Source organism: Columba livia, chromosome 1, assembly GCF_036013475.1.
Source record: "Columba livia isolate bColLiv1 breed racing homer chromosome 1, bColLiv1.pat.W.v2, whole genome shotgun sequence".
Classification (NCBI taxonomy): Eukaryota; Metazoa; Chordata; class Aves; order Columbiformes; family Columbidae; genus Columba; species Columba livia.
In genome coordinates, this window is record NC_088602.1 from 148,121,908 (window position 1) to 148,136,966 (window position 15,059).

A 15,059-nucleotide genomic window follows, 5' to 3' on the forward strand; every position below is an offset into this window, starting at 1 on the left:
GACACGCCTGGGCTGGGCTGACGCCCGGTGGCCGGGGTGCGGAACAGCAGCGGCTGCTGCGGAGCTCTGACCCGCCGGCTGCTGGGGACAGCCGGGGCGGAGAGCGGTGGTTTGGCCGCTTCCCCTGGGCAGCCACGCCGGTGAGACACCGAGGCGGGTTTTGGCAGGGACCGGCACCGATCCCCGCCTGGCACGGCTGAAAGCCTCATGATCCCACACCCCGCGGCTGCAGCTTAGAACTATATAACAGTTTGGGTTGGAAGGGACGTTCAAAGCTCATCCAGTCCAACCCCCTGCAATGAGCAGGGACATCTTCAACTAGATCAGGTTGCTCAGAGCCTCGTCCAGCCTGGTCTTGAATGTCTCCAGGGACGGGGCGTCTGCAACCTGGGCCAGTGTTTCACCATCCTCATTGTAAAAAATTTCTTCCTCATGTCTGGCCTGAATTTCCCCTCCTTTAGTTTAAAACCATTACCCCTTGTTCTATCATAACAGGCCCTGCTGAAAAGTCTGTCCCCATCTTTCTTAGAAGTCCCTCTGAAAGGCTGCAATAAAGTCTTCCTCAGGGCCTTCTCTTCTCCAGGCTGAACACCCCCAACTCTCTCAGCCTGTCCTCACAGCAGAGCTGTTCCAGCCCTCTGATCATTTCTGTAGCTCCTCTGGACCCTCTCCAGCAGGTCCATGTCTTTCCCCGGAGACCCCGCTTTTAACCGCTAATCCTCGCTGTGCCGCGGCCCCCACCCGGAGAAACCAACGCGCCGAGGAGCGGCCGCTGATCCCCGCTCCCTCCCGCCAGCGCTGCACTACATGTCCCGCCGGCCCGCGGGCGGGGAGGTGTCCGCCGGGCGGCCCTTCCGCTGCCGGGCGGCGCGGGGGTTCCTTCCCGGCCGTCCGGAACCGTGGGAGGCCGCGCTGCTGCCGCTGCCTGCCCGAGCGGAGCCGAGCTCCGGGGAGGGCGGTGGCGGCGCGGGGGGCGGTGGCGGCTCTGGAGCCGGAGCCGGGCGGGCGGCAGGCGGCGGGGCGCGGGGAGGGAGGCAGCGGCAGCGGCAGCAGCCCTCCCGGTAGCCCTCCCGCCGCCGCCATGAGGAGCGAGCCTCTGGCCTGGTCCCCGCTCTCGGCCACGGCGGCCTCGCTGCTGGAGGAGGCGGCGGACCTGCTAGTGTTGCACCGGGACTTCGCCGCCGCCCTGGAGAAGTGTGAGGCGGGCTGCGACAGCCTGGGCCCCGGGACCGACCCCGAGAGGTGCGAGCGGGTGTCGGGCCTGTGGAGCGGGAACGGGGCGGCGCTGCGGGGCGGCTCGGTGTCGCATCAGTGTCGGGCTGGCTGCGTACCCGTCTGCACTGCCTGTCGTTTTACCTGATTTTAATAGAAAGGCTTTTGTGTTTTTGTTTTTTTTGTTGTTGTTTGGTTGGGTTTTTTTGAGGAGGGTTAGGAACCTCTTAGGTTTGAATATAAATATTATAATATTAATATACTATTATAATATAATTAAGAATATTATAATATAATTACTATTAGGTCGAGAGAGGTTCTCCTTCCCCGCTACTCTGCCCTGGTGAGACCTGGAATATTGTGTCCAGTTCTGGGCCCCTCAGTTCAAGAAGGACAGGGAACTGCTGGAGAGGGTCCAGCGCAGGGCAACAAAGATGATGGAGTGGAGCATCTCCCTATGAGGAAAGGCTGAGGGAGCTGGGGCTCTTTAGCTCGGGGGAGAGGAGACTGAGGGGTGGCCTTATTAATGTTTAAAAATAAATAAAGGGTGAATGTCAAGAGGATGGAGCCAGGCTCTTCTTGGTGACAACTGATGATAGGACAAGGGGTAATGGGTTCAACTGGAATACAAGAGGTTTCACTTAAATTTGAGAAGAAACTTCTTCTCAGTGAGGGTGCCAGAGCACTGGAACAGGCTGCCCAGGGGGTTGTGGAGTCTCCTTCTCTGGAGACATTCAAAACCCGCCTGGATGCCTTCCTGTGTAACCTCATCTAGGTGTTCCTGCTCCAGCAGGGGGACTAGATGATCTTTCGAGGTCTCTTCCAATCCCTAGCATTCTGTGATTATCTGTGTGAATGGCAGTAGCACCAGTGGCTCTTGCCATGGTTTTTCTAGCTTTTTTCTTTATTATCTAAATTAATGGAGGGTAGCACTTGTTGATAAAAAGCTAGTTTAAAACCTGGCTTGGCTTTGGCTGCTAGCTGAGAACAGCCTGTCTGTATTTACATGTTTCGTGTGAAGGAATCTGTGCCTGTTTGAAGGCAGCAAGGTAAGTCTAGTAGCCTTCCCAGCGCCCTTCTAGAGATACAGACTCTGTGCATCTTTTTGGGGGGTTGAATGTGCCTTTTTTGGGGGGGTTAGGGGTAGAGGGTAAGGGAAAGGAGGGGAAGCAGCTGTCAGAGAGCTGTAAAGTACCAAGGCTGGGATGCAGCTGGAAGGGATGTGAGGGGCAGTGTGGTTGTAAGAAATGCTTATTTAGTTGTCTCTTCATTGCCAGTTCTGCAGAAGTGAAATGCTCCCTTTGTGTTGTGGGAATTCAGGCGCTGGCTGAGATGAACCGGTGGAGAGAAGTTCTGTCTTGGGTCCTACAGTATTACCATGTCCCTGAACATCTGCCTCCAAAAGTTCTTGAGCTGTGGTGAGTTTTTCTCTGTGGCTGTCAGATATACACAGGGTTCATATTAGGTTTAATAGCAGGCCAGACTTGAATATTGCATGATATTTTCACTTTGCACGGTGTAGGTGAGGATGAAACCAGGAACAGGCCTGTTCTCAACATGTGTGTGCTGGAGCAAGCCTGCAGATTGCTTTATGATGATAAAGTACTAAAGGAGTGATGCCAAGAAAATAACAGCAGTGGCTGCACCTATTGTCTGCCTCAGAAATCTGTGTTTCAAGTGCAGACCATGATACATGCCTTGATGATAGTTGCCTGTGGGTAGTAACTGTCAGTGACCTCAACTTTTACAAAGATTTAGTGTTTTCTAATATTTCTACCTTATATTTTAGTATCCTGTTATACAGCAAAGTGAGAGAGCCCCAGGTGATGCTGGAGGTTTGCAGTAGCTGGCTGAGACACCAGCCCAACAAGAGCCTCCCAGAGTATGGTGCATTGCTGGAGCTCCACTTGTTGCACGTGTTGCTGCCGCTTGGCCTGTTTGAGGGGGCAGAAGAGCTTGTACGCAGCTGTGATGCTTTTGACAGTGAGCAGCAACTAGCGTTTCTTGGGACCATTTGTGAAAGCCGATGCCAGTGGACTCAACGGGAAGAGATGCACTCAGCTGCTGAAGAGAAGCAAGAGTCTGGAACAGAAACTATTTTGGGTAAGCTTTCCCTCTGGTATTTGTGCTCTTCTTCATTTTTATAATCTTGTTTCAGGTTAGTTGGTCCCTTACTAACAAAGGGTAGCAAGTATAAACCGTGTATTAAGAATATTGTCATGACAAACCAGCCATGAGGAAGTCCGATTGTGTATCATGGAAGGGAACAGAGGACTTGCTGATCCATTTGCTGACAATTACAAAGCGTATTTAGTCTCAGACAACGTCAAGAGATGAGAATTATTTTCCAGGTTCAAAAACACTTCAGAATAAATGTTTTTTTAAAGTTACATAAGGGAAACTACAACTACCTAGTGATCCTTTAAGGGTACATTTTGTTGTCTCTGTGTACTCTCTGCTTCGTCTCCCCTTACAATTGAGCCCATATAGAGCAATGCACGCCTGGCACTTCAAGTACTGCTGCTTCTCCAGAACAGTAAATCACTTGGCGTTATCTCACGGGAGAGAAGCTGGCACTGCTGTGGTATAAGATCATATTATACTAAAGTAGATGTCTAAGAAAAAGGTATAATATAATTAATTGTATTACAAAATTGTACTGGTTCCCTATTATAAAAAAAAAAAAAAAAACCAAAAAAAAACAACCCACCTCTCATGCTATCAAACTAAGAAGAATCTTACCTTAGTATCTTAGTTTCTTATTGCCTGTATCTATGCGATTACTTTGCTTTGCTTTACTTTGCCCTGACTGCCTGTCCTTGTATTCTAGGTGCTCTGTCCCAAAAGCTCTTGACGATGTTGACATTGCTACGTAGAGCACTGAGGTCCATGTCAAGCCATTTCTATTTACTTCCTTACAAAAAGATGCTCTTGGCTACTTTTCTGCTTTACCTGGTGGTGGTGAGATTAGACCCAGGTACGGTATTAAGATTTCCAATTTTTTCAATTCCATTATGGTTACAGAGAAGATAATAGCTTATTTTAATAGATGTAATTTGTGTAAATGTTTTATCTTTGAGAGACACAAAAACTGCATGGCTAGGAATGTATCGTCAGGCTTGTTTCTAGTGTTTCTAGTTGCAGTTCATATAGAAAGATGTAGCTCTACAGAAGCCACTTTTCTTAAAACCATTACTCCACCCTCAGCTCTTTCCAATGAACAAGGTACAGACTGTGTGAGGCAGGCTGAGCTGTCCTAGACTCAGCCTCTGCCTCAGTCAACTTGAGGTGCTATGAGGTGAATGAAATACTGAAGGCTTGCAAGGGATGGGAGCGATGCCTCAAGCAAACGCCCAAGCACTGAACCAAACGGAAGATAACTAGGTTTCGATTAGCTCTAGTTTGGTTTAGTTCGTTCTTAATATGTGTAGCGTATCTTAGTTTTGCCTTTTATAATGAAAGGTTCTTTTGCTTTTTGCTTTGTTCTGCAGCTTCTCCGACATCACTGCCTTTCATTTACAAACTGGTCCAGCTCTTCCGACAGGCTTGGGCAGCTGTATTTTCTCCCATCCATGGGCGTCCAGTTCAAAACTAAGTATATACTGTCACAGGATATGTTTTTCTCTGCTGCTGTAAAAGTGTCAGCTTCTCTGGAGGATGTCATCAAGCTGTTCAAGGATTGCTGAAATCAGTGCCCTAACTGAGATGACCACCTGTGAGCTCCTGTGTGGTGATACCTTCGTTTCTTCTCATGGGGAATGGTGGTATATGAATTTTGAAACCACACCAAGTATTCTTGATGTTTTGGTTGGCTCTATTGCATTGTTCTGTTCAACACCAGGGTAAAGCCACTCCTTCCATAATCTGCAACTGAATAAGAATCCTCCTTTTCAAACACTTTGCTTTGGATGTAGCTCTTGCGTGAGGGTTGTATAGCCAGTTATGAACTATGGAAGAAGGTTTCATCCTTGCCAAATGCTTGGCAGTTCTCTGAACAAGTGAAATAATGTTCTTGGAGGCATGACTGTAAAAGGGAACGGATTAGGGGAATATTCTGTTTTGCCTGAAGACATCTGAAAAGCTGAGTTCCTCCAGCATGGGATTTAGGACAAACATGTGGAAGAAAAACACTGGAGAAAGTGAAGCCTGTTGCATTCTGAAGGCCATGGTTTCTGTTGTGACTGATGCCTCCTTACACAGTCACTCTTGATTTTAATCGTATTTAAGACAAAGCCAAGGTGGTGGGCCACAAAGGCTGTTTTGCTGCACCTGCTCTTCTTAAATGCAAATTACAGCACTTTGTTCTTGCCTGATGCATAGTAATTTTAGGAGCATGTGGTGGTGGTAAGGAAATAGATTTATTTTTTTAAGCTATATTCTAAAATGTCTAGTTGAACAACTGAAGTTGTTGCATTGTTTTACTCTTTCCCTACCTCTTGCTTTGCTTATGTAGATGTCAAAAGTCTCCATGTGTTTAGAATTGTCCCTCCTGCCCCCAGCATCTAAAGACATGGGTTATATGGGAGCCATTTATCAATGCTCAATCTTCAGAACAAAAGTCTATTAATAGGTAGAAAGATATACTTCTCTGTGACTCCAAAGCCTTCCCCAGATCTGTGGCAAGAAAATTATTGTCTTTGCAGAATATCTGTCACCAGACTGACCCCATTTCCGACCTCTTGAGGCAGAAATTGGAGGTTTGGGGTAGAACACTAACTTCTTCTCTGTCTGTCCACCTATCATCGATTGACAAAGGGTAAATTCCAAAGGAGAGAGCACTGACCTAATTAGATATTGCTTTCACTGGAGTAAGCTGCTTTATGCTGGAGAGGACAAATGAAAGGGAAGGAGCCCACCATCCCAGCATCTGTGCCCAAAGGGTGCAGGCTGACTGACATCAGTCGAAACTACAAAATGTTGAGCAAAGCAGCCTTTTTGGTGGGCAAATTCTATCCAACACACCAAACCTGTGAAAAGTGGCCAGCAGAGATCCCAGTATGGTGTCTTACAACAGTAGCCCCCTTCAGGTTGTGCCTTTGTCTCTTGCAGTGGCCACACACTGAGGCAGTGGCTATTTCTGTGTTCTTCACACAACAGCAGCCTGGTGGTGCCTTCAAATTGTGTGCGATCTGTTGCTTTACTGTCTACTGAGACATTTTGAAAACAGTCTGCATCTTCACTGCTAAAAATAGTTCTATTTCTTCTTGAATTATCCCAATAGAGAAATATTCTATTATTTGTGTCAGATAAAATGCAGCAGGTCATTAATGAATGCAGTAATGACCTTGCTTGGTTGTCTCAAAACAAAAACCAAAATAAGCCCATATCCCTCCACAAATTTTTTGTCTCTGCTAGGACTCCACAGCAGGATAAGTAGCACATAATGCTTTGCCGTATTAAAGAGCTATTTCTTATATAATCTGCTCACATAGGGAAGAGCTGTTCTTTATATTGCTGGATGGTTCTCATAATCCAACTATAGGTGTAGTTAACAACTCTGCAGCCAACAGTTGATGGCAAACCAGGTAGAATAAAACACAGGAGCTCTGTCTGGTGTTGAACTCTTTCAAGAAATGACTAGGCTGTGTCTACTGGCCCCTTGCTTTGTAAGGCCTCACTTTAAATACTTCGTGAGCCAGTTAGTGAAACAGAAAACTTCACTCTACTTCACTCTGAAGTCAGGCCGAGTTCTCACCAAATTGACCATTTAGGTAACAATATTTTTTTTGCTCTAGTTTTCTATTAACCTTTTTAGTTATATGGTGGAGGTGCAATTTTGGAAGTTGGGACCAGTGGTCTGAGCAGGCCATACATTATGTTTAGAATGCTGTTAAATGTCACAGCCACTCATTTACCAGAACTTTAACATTCAAGTCTAAGTGTAGGTCTGTAACCTTCACTTTTGAGTACTACTGATTATGTATTTGTATTGTATTTAATTCATCATGAGAGGGCAGGAAGGCAGAAACAAGCTCCTCCTAGGGTTTTTTTTCAATTAATACTAAAACTGCAATATTTATTTTTCACAATAAAGTGACTACTGATTTTGTAGAGTTGCTTATTTGTTCTGTGATTAAGTATATGAAAACTTTTGCATTTAATGTATTGATACTCTACAGTTTTCAAATAATTTCTGGAAATGTTTCACTACATGCTCTCATTGTACAGGCATATTTGAATTAAGTAGAGTACTTGGTCAGCGTGAATCTGATGAGATCTAATCAACTGATGATGTTGGTAGGGTGTAAGCCTGCATTTTCATATGAGTTCAAGGAGTGGTAATTAATTTATCTGAAAGATCCAGTTCTTTTTTTTTTTGTGTCTTTGTGTACCTTAGGATGGCCAAGACCAGAATACTACCAAGAATAAAGTACCTGATATGTATCTTTAGCTGTGTATTTTCTCCGCACTCTCATTATATCATGGAGGGAAAAGACAGCCATGAGGATCCTACCACTGAAGCCTTGTCAGAGAGAATGTGTGTGTGCGTGTGTGCCAGGTGTCTGTGAACTTTCTGTTAGTATCTCCAGGAAAGAGAGCAAATTCTAGTTCTGGTTTTTAGTTTTGCCATCTTCTTCCTAAATACAAAAAGTCTGTATTGGCTTGTATAGTAGGCAGCTGAATGGCTGAAAAACAGTTGTCTATCATCAGCTGAACCAAGGTCACAAAGATGGGAATGGCTGGCAGAAAGACAAGGTTTGGTGCCTTAGTACCAGGACACAAGAAGATAATCCCATGTACTTTGTCCACAGATGATCAAATAGTCAAGTGGAATTCTTGCAGTTCAACCTGTTCCCCAACTCAATCAGTGGAATTTAGGCAAGTTAACTCTGTGTCCACCATTCATCTACAGTCGCCCTTGTCAGAAGAGACGGCATTTAAAAATGATGCCACCTTTTGAAAGTGTGAATGAAGATATTCCGAAATGGTTCAATAATCCTTTTAAATTAGTTATCAGTAACGTATTCACCAGTTGCCAGAATTTTAAGGAAGGAAACTGGTCATTCGTGAAGACATTCTGTGTGTGTTAAAATTCTGGTTATTAATACCAATTGTAATTTTCTTTCTTCTTTTTTTTTTTTTTTTTTTCCTTTTAAACCAAAGTTTAGCTTGGAGAGTTAACTGGGAAGACTTGCTTAAGAACAGACTTCAGGGCTGGGTCCTGCAGGTGGGTGAAAGCAGGCTGCTGGTGTCACAGGTGAGGGGCTGGAATGGGCCGGTTGCCTGGGAGGGATTGTGACCTCTCCTGCCCACGCTGTGATGCTGCGGGGCCCCTGCCAGCGAGGTGCAGATCAGCAGCCACCTTGCACCAGGCTGCTTAGACAACATCAGTAACCAAAGCTGCTGCTACCAGTCAAGAAAGGAAGCACACAGAAGAAACCATGGTAAGAAGAGAAGCAGATTGTTTTATGAGATAATGAGCAAGGAGTTTGTCCCTCTGTTTCCCCCTAGTCAGGTCAAGATGTGAGTGGAGGCAGGAAGGTTGAAGTGACTTTTTTTGCTTCATTTTGGGGGCAACAAATATTGCTCACAGTGTACAAACTATTGTATTAGCTTCTTGGTAAACAAATTTGGAGTCCAACATGTACAGCTATGTTTGCGTTAATAAATTTGTTGTAAGTGAAGTCACATGCAGGCAAAGAACATTGGGGTTGGAACTTTTATTTCCTTTTTGGGTAGAAGCTACTTTGCATGTGCTTTGAATACAGTATGTTGAACCCTCTATTAATGGTCTTTTCCTACTAAATTGTATTAAAACTAAGAACAAAGAAATGTGGACATTTCCCTGGATACTCCATAAGACAGGATGAGAATCCTGCCTAAAGATTTGTATTCAAACATAGCATGTCCAACAAGAATGTTTTTGAGACAACTCTTTAAATTCACAGTACTTGGGATCCTGCGTAGCAATCTGCAGAAGATGTGCTGCTTTTTTTTTAGAATATTATATTTTGTGTTTCAGATTTCTGTTACTAAACTAGGTACTTGCACAGTAATGAACACTTTAGAAACTGGTTATTGACTGAACACCCATGATTACAGAAGCCTACGTATGAGAAGAATTTCTCAGGAGATTAATTGAATCTAACATGTAAAGAGTACCAAGTCCTCTTGAGTATCAAGTTAGCTCTTCACATGTTAAACTGAATTAAAAGTACCCAGAGAATGGGCTGAAACAGTGGTTGAAATTAATTAAAGTACTAAAGGCACTTTAATTTGAGTTCCTTTAATTTCTACAAACCTGTTCTCCACCTGTTCAACACACATTCAACAGCAGTTCAAAAGATCAGAAGATGCTTTGTTACCTTTGCTTTATCTAGATATCAATAAGTCAGTCTTCTCCCAGATAACTGGACTTGGCTCATACCTCATACCCCATACCTACTGTTCTTTATTGTGTGTACCTATACACAGTTTTTCTATCTATATGGGCTTATGTGCGCTTACACATAGATCCCATGTGCTGTACACCATGTGTAGGCATGGCTGCATATCTGTAGCTGTTGTGATTATTGCTTCTTTCTACGCACAGCAAAATATTTTTCTTCCTATTTGTAAATAAGTGTCAGAATATTTTCCATTAATCCCAGTCTTGTGGAAAATTTTGTAATCAGTGGTTGATTTGGGGTTTCAAGTAAGATCAGCTTGTAGAGATTGAGGATATTCACTGTTCCGTCTCACTGATTCCCTTGTCTCCTCCTCCCAGCGTGAGTGCATCTCTGTTCACATTGGCCAAGCTGGAGTTCAAATTGGCAACGCGTGTTGGGAACTCTTCTGTCTGGAGCACGGTATTCAGCCAAACGGCACTTTCACTGACCAACCCAACAATGATGACTCTTTTGCCACATTCTTCAGAGAGACAAGTGCTAGAAAATACGTGCCCCGGGCTATTATGGTGGACTTGGAGCAAACCGTAATAGGTCAGTATAGAACTAATATTGGAAAACAGAAATTAATTAACTCTTCTGGGTGCTAAAGTTCAGATTGCTGAATAGTGGGACAATGCCCTGTCCATCAGGGATGATCCCAAAATGCAGGCAAAATGTAGAGATTTTAAGTTTTTAATACCGGATATTACTAAAAGCTCTGTTACTCTCAATGAAAAGATGAAAACTGGACTGCATGCTGTCATGGGTGCTCTACTAATCATTAATAAAATCAAAAGTTCACTGTTGCTTAAACCTCCACTAGTTATGAGTACAATTTAGCTTTCTTAAAGAAATTCCTTTCTGGTCTTTTTTTTTTTTTGTGATGTTGTTTTTCCTTTGCTAACAGATGGAAAATGCTTTCCTCCACATTCAAATGTAAGAGACAAGCATGAAGAATCAGACAACAAAAGTGCCCTGACAGATTTTCAGGGGAAACCACTGTTTTGCTCTTGCAAATCTCCTCTTTTTCCAGTCATTGTCCTGAAGGTTCTAATGGATCTTCATCTGATCAGTATATAGAGCTGAAATTTTACCACAGCATGGCACAGCCCTCCTGTGATGAATGAATTCATTTGTATAACACAGCAGCTTACACTTAGAGCAGAGTCCACTTCTTTTTTCAATACTGAGAACATCTCAGAATATACTCCTTACCGCTGTACTTTGTTTTTCAGCATACAGATCTTCCATAGCATCTTCTACCAACATAAAATGCTCCATTTGTTTTGCAAACACTACCAGCCTTGGTGAATGATCTCTTCCAAGCTTATGCTTTTTCTCTCTTGTTCAGATGAAGTGCGGACTGGCACCTACCGGCAGCTTTTCCATCCAGAACAGCTGATCAGTGGAAAGGAAGATGCAGCAAATAATTATGCACGTGGCCACTACACCATCGGCAAAGACAAAATTGACAAGACATTAGATCGTATCCGCAAGATGGTATGCACTATTACATTGAAAGCAAGACCTTAGGAGAGTGGGAGGGGAAATAAACACCACATACTTCTTTTTTTTGATGGTGGCTCTTGTTTTGTATTTACTATGGTCATTGGATCAGAACCGAAAAATGCAGGACCTGTCCCATTTTGGTTTTCATATGAACGAAAGACTTAAATGGAAAACCTTGAATATTGCTACAGCATTATTATTGTAAGAAAAACATCAATATTGCTCTATTGATACGCTAGCCTGACATTTACAGGGGAAAAGAGACAATGAGAATTTTCTGGGAAAACTGCTGACTTTTGTGTTGTGCACTGGGTGTGGGTGTTGCTTGCTCCGTCCGAGGGTGTAATTTAAAGATATGTTCACTTATTCTTTGACTTTTCCTGTTGGCTTCCAGGCTGATGCCTGTTCTGGGCTGCAAGGATTCCTGATCTTCCACAGCTTTGGTGGGGGTACTGGCTCTGGCTTTACCTCCTTGCTGATGGAACGCCTCTCCATGGATTATGGAAAGAAGTCCAAACTGGAGTTTGCCATCTACCCAGCTCCTCAGGTCTCCACCGCTGTGGTGGAGCCCTACAATTCTATCCTGAACACACACACCACCTTGGAGCATTCAGACTGCGCATTCATGGTGGATAATGAGGCCATCTACGATATCTGCTGTCAAAACCTGGACATCGAGCGTCCCACTTACACTAACCTCAACCGCCTGATCAGCCAGATTGTCTCCTCCATCACCGCCTCACTGCGCTTTGATGGTGCCCTCAATGTGGATCTGCCAGAGTTCCAGACAAACCTGGTGCCCTACCCACGCATCCACTTCCCCTTAGTGACCTACGCCCCCATCATCTCCTCTGACAGAGCATTTCATGAGCAGCTCTCGGTGGCTGAAATCACCAGTGCCTGCTTTGAGCCCAACAACCAGATGGTGAAGTGTGACCCAAGACAAGGGAAGTACATGGCCTGTTGCTTGCTCTACCGTGGTGACGTAGTCCCCAAAGACATCAACATAGCAATTACTGCCATCAAGACCAACAGATCTGTCCAGTTTGTTGACTGGTGTCCAACAGGCTTCAAGGTGAGTACAGCTGTTGTGAATTTCTCTTTAATGTTTAAAGGACAAGTTCAGTCTAGCAGAAAACTGGTACTTAAAGTTCTAATCTTGCATGTTTTCCATTTGTAAGAAGAAACGTAAGAAAGGTATGTGTATATAAAACGTGCCTTTTCTCCTTTGGACAACACATTGACACAGACCATGAAATATTTAAATAAATGGAAACATATACAGTATTGCTATTTTCAGTAACAGGAGAATGTCAACCCCATAAGACTTTAAATTGCATTTTGGAAGAAAGATCAATGCAAGGTCTATACTCTGAAGACACTGAGACACTTGAGAGTGTCCTTCATGAGATTTTAAAAAATAAACCAACCAAACAAAAAATCCCCAAAGTTATCAGTGCTGTATTGTAGGCAAGCGAAACATTTCTACATCTCCACAGAGAGAGATTTTTTTCATTGTCCCAAATTTTCCCATGCCTGCTGACATATTTGTATGAGTTTTTCTTCATTTAGAGTCCAGTTCTGGTTGTTTTCCTCTCTTTGTTTTTTAACTTGAGTGAGGGTAAGGCATTGACTTGCGCACAGAAAAATAGCTTGAATGGCATTAGACTTAACACTGATGTGATTTTGTTTTTTCCCTACCTCTTTTTCTTCCCCCACCAATGGTTTTACAATTCCCTTACCCTATTTATTGTTTAATTTTGTCCTTTTCTCATAACTCTTTTTATTCCTCCATATTTTCTATTGACATTTGCAGGTTGGGATCAACTATCAGCCTCCTACAGTTTCACCAGGAGGAGATCTAGCCCAAGTTCAGCGAGCAGTCTGCATGCTGAGCAACACCACGGCCATTGCAGAGGCCTGGGCAAGGCTGGACCACAAGTTTGATCAGCTGTACGCCAAGAGAGCTTTTGTGCACTGGTATGTGGGTGAAGGCATGGAGGAAGAAGAATTCTCAGAGGCCCGAGAAGACCTGTCTGCCCTGGAGAAAGACTATGAAGAAGTGGGAACTGACTCATATGAAGAAAATGATGGAGAGGAATCTTAAAATTCACTCTGGCCTTTCCAGTGCATAAGATTGCATCTATGTCTCTTTTGTGGGGTGGGGGGGGGCTGCATTTCTGCTTGGTGCTCACACACCTAATCCATTGCTATCTTAGTAGACTGTAAACAGGATGAGTTATCCACTATGAGGTCACAAGGCAGTCAGTAAACGTAGGATATATGACCAGCTAATCATTAGTCACTTTGCCTCAGAGGGTAACAGGCTTCATATTGTATGAGTTTCATACCGTATGAGGTTCAACAAGGCCAGGTGCTGGGTCCTGCACTTGGGTCACAACAACCCCAGGCAGCGCTACACGTTCGAGGAAGAGTGACTGGAGACCTGCCTGGTGGAAAAGGACCTGGGGGTGTTGATTGACAGCCGGCTGAATATGAGCCAGCAGTGCGCCCTGGTGGCCAAAAAGGCCAACAGCATCCTGGCTTGTATCAGGAATAGTGTGTCCAGCAGGACTAGAGAAGTGCTTGTGCCACTGTACTCGGTGCTGGTGAGGCCCCACCTTGAATCCCGTGTTCAGTTTTGGGCCCCTCATCATAAGAAGGACATTGAGTTGCTGGAGAGAATTCAGAGGAGGGCGACAAAGCTGGTGAGGGGTCTGGAGCACAAGTCTGATGAGCAGCAGCTGAGGGAGCTGGGGCTGTTTAGCCTGGAGAAAAGGAGGCTGAGGGGAGACCCTATCGCTGTCTGCAACTACCTGAAAGGAGGTTGTAGCATGGAAGGGGTCCATCTCCTCTCCTGAGTAGCAAGTGATAGGACAAGAGGAAATGGCCTCAAGTTGTGCCAGAGGAGGTTTAGATTGGATGTTAGGAAAAAAAATTTCATGGAAAGGGTTGTCAGGCATTGGAACAAGCTGCCCAGGGAAGTGGAGTCACCATCCCTGGAGGTGTTTAAAAGGCATTTAGATGAGGTTCTTAGGGACATGGTTTGGGCTAGAGTTAGGTTATAGTTGGACTTTGTGATCCTGAGGGTCTCTTCCAACCAAAACGATTCCATGATTCTATACAGGACAGAAGTATTACCAGCTCCATCAGACTTACTGAGATCACAATAAATCAAAACCATGAAAAAAATGTGTGTGATAGTTGTAAGTGGGATGTCTAAGAACACCAGCTACGATTTTACAGCTTAAGTCTTTGTAAGGTATATTTTTGTATATTTCCATTGGTTTAGGATTGTAGAACAATATATTGTTAAGGCAGGCAGGCAGGCAGGCAGGCAGGTGGCCAAGCATGGCCTAAGGTTAAACTAATGGAATAACAAGAGAAACTGTTGGATGTTGCTGACGACGGAACAGGAAAAGTGTCTGTTCAGCCCTAACCTGTGTCTGAACTAAGGAGGTAGCAGCAAAAGAAGGGAGGTTTTAGGGACCCCCCCCTCGAGTGTTAGATATCCACAAAAAGTGGGTGTTGGCTTACTGGGAGGACTAACTAATGCTGAAATTACCAAATAAAGGTGAAAAATTAGCAGAACAGGGCCAGTGAAAAGAGGGAGGGGAGGGGAGGGGAGGGGAGGGGAGGGGAGGGGAGGGGAGGGGAGGGGAGGGGAGGGGAGGGGAGGGGAGGGGAGGGGAGGGGAGGGGAGGGTGTGTGTCTGTTTAAGATGAAGGGAAAGCAAGAGAAAGGTAAACACAATAATGTTTGGGGGTACCTCTCAAGCAGCTCCATGCTTGAACAATGTCTGCAGCAAGACCATGAGCCTGTTGTGCTGACCTTCCCATGTGTCCAACTTGCTTCTGAGCTTGTGGTTATGTGGTTATCTGGAAAGTTTCCCTTAACACTGATGAAGAGACACCCTGGAGGGGATGGAGGACAGATCCAGTATATACCACTGCTATTTTTACGATCTTT

General features: G+C 44.6%; 2 protein-coding genes across 6 annotated transcripts; both read left to right on the forward strand.

The window, feature by feature from the left end:
• Nucleotides 1-860: 860 nt before the first annotated feature.
• On the forward strand, nt 861-7,602 carry PEX26 (peroxisomal biogenesis factor 26). 2 transcript variants are annotated; one of them, XM_065036912.1, is made up of 6 exons: nt 861-1,242; nt 2,490-2,630; nt 3,002-3,315; nt 4,043-4,189; nt 4,704-7,017; nt 7,056-7,602. In XM_065036912.1, the coding sequence occupies exons 1-5, from the start codon at nt 1,082-1,084 to the stop codon at nt 4,805-4,807; spliced, it is 867 nt and encodes a 288-aa protein (XP_064892984.1). In that variant the 5' UTR covers nt 861-1,081; the 3' UTR covers nt 4,808-7,017; nt 7,056-7,602. The 2 variants fall into 2 exon arrangements, with proteins under 2 accessions (XP_064892984.1, XP_064892977.1); XM_065036905.1 differs by having other exon boundaries at nt 949-1,242; nt 4,704-7,602.
• On the forward strand, nt 5,347-14,681 carry LOC102093182 (tubulin alpha-4 chain). 4 transcript variants are annotated; one of them, XM_065036816.1, is made up of 6 exons: nt 5,347-5,556; nt 8,317-8,597; nt 9,920-10,133; nt 10,933-11,081; nt 11,485-12,165; nt 12,907-14,681. In XM_065036816.1, exons 2-6 carry the CDS (start codon nt 8,595-8,597, stop codon nt 13,195-13,197), a joined length of 1,338 nt encoding a protein of 445 aa, XP_064892888.1. In that variant the 5' UTR covers nt 5,347-5,556; nt 8,317-8,594; the 3' UTR covers nt 13,198-14,681. The 4 variants fall into 4 exon arrangements, with proteins under 4 accessions (XP_064892888.1, XP_064892882.1, XP_005500343.2 ...); XM_065036810.1 differs by having other exon boundaries at nt 8,317-8,380; XM_005500286.3 differs by having other exon boundaries at nt 8,322-8,597.
• Nucleotides 14,682-15,059: the final 378 nt, after the last annotated feature.

Excerpts from the sequence above, each read along its gene's own strand:
- LOC102093182 (XM_065036810.1), top strand. The coding sequence starts at position 5,495 with ATGCAAATTACAGCACTTTGTTCTTGCCTGATGCATAGTAATTTTAGG. Across the intron at positions 8,381-9,919 it reads TTCAGGGCTGGGTCCTGCAG|CGTGAGTGCATCTCTGTTCA; the intron begins GTGGGTGAAAGC and ends TCCTCCTCCCAG. Across the intron at positions 12,166-12,906 it reads GGTGTCCAACAGGCTTCAAG|GTTGGGATCAACTATCAGCC; the intron begins GTGAGTACAGCT and ends TGACATTTGCAG.
- PEX26 (XM_065036912.1), top strand. The coding sequence starts at position 1,082 with ATGAGGAGCGAGCCTCTGGCCTGGTCCCCGCTCTCGGCCACGGCGGCC. Across the intron at positions 2,631-3,001 it reads CCAAAAGTTCTTGAGCTGTG|TATCCTGTTATACAGCAAAG; the intron begins GTGAGTTTTTCT and ends CTTATATTTTAG. Across the intron at positions 3,316-4,042 it reads TGGAACAGAAACTATTTTGG|GTGCTCTGTCCCAAAAGCTC; the intron begins GTAAGCTTTCCC and ends CTTGTATTCTAG.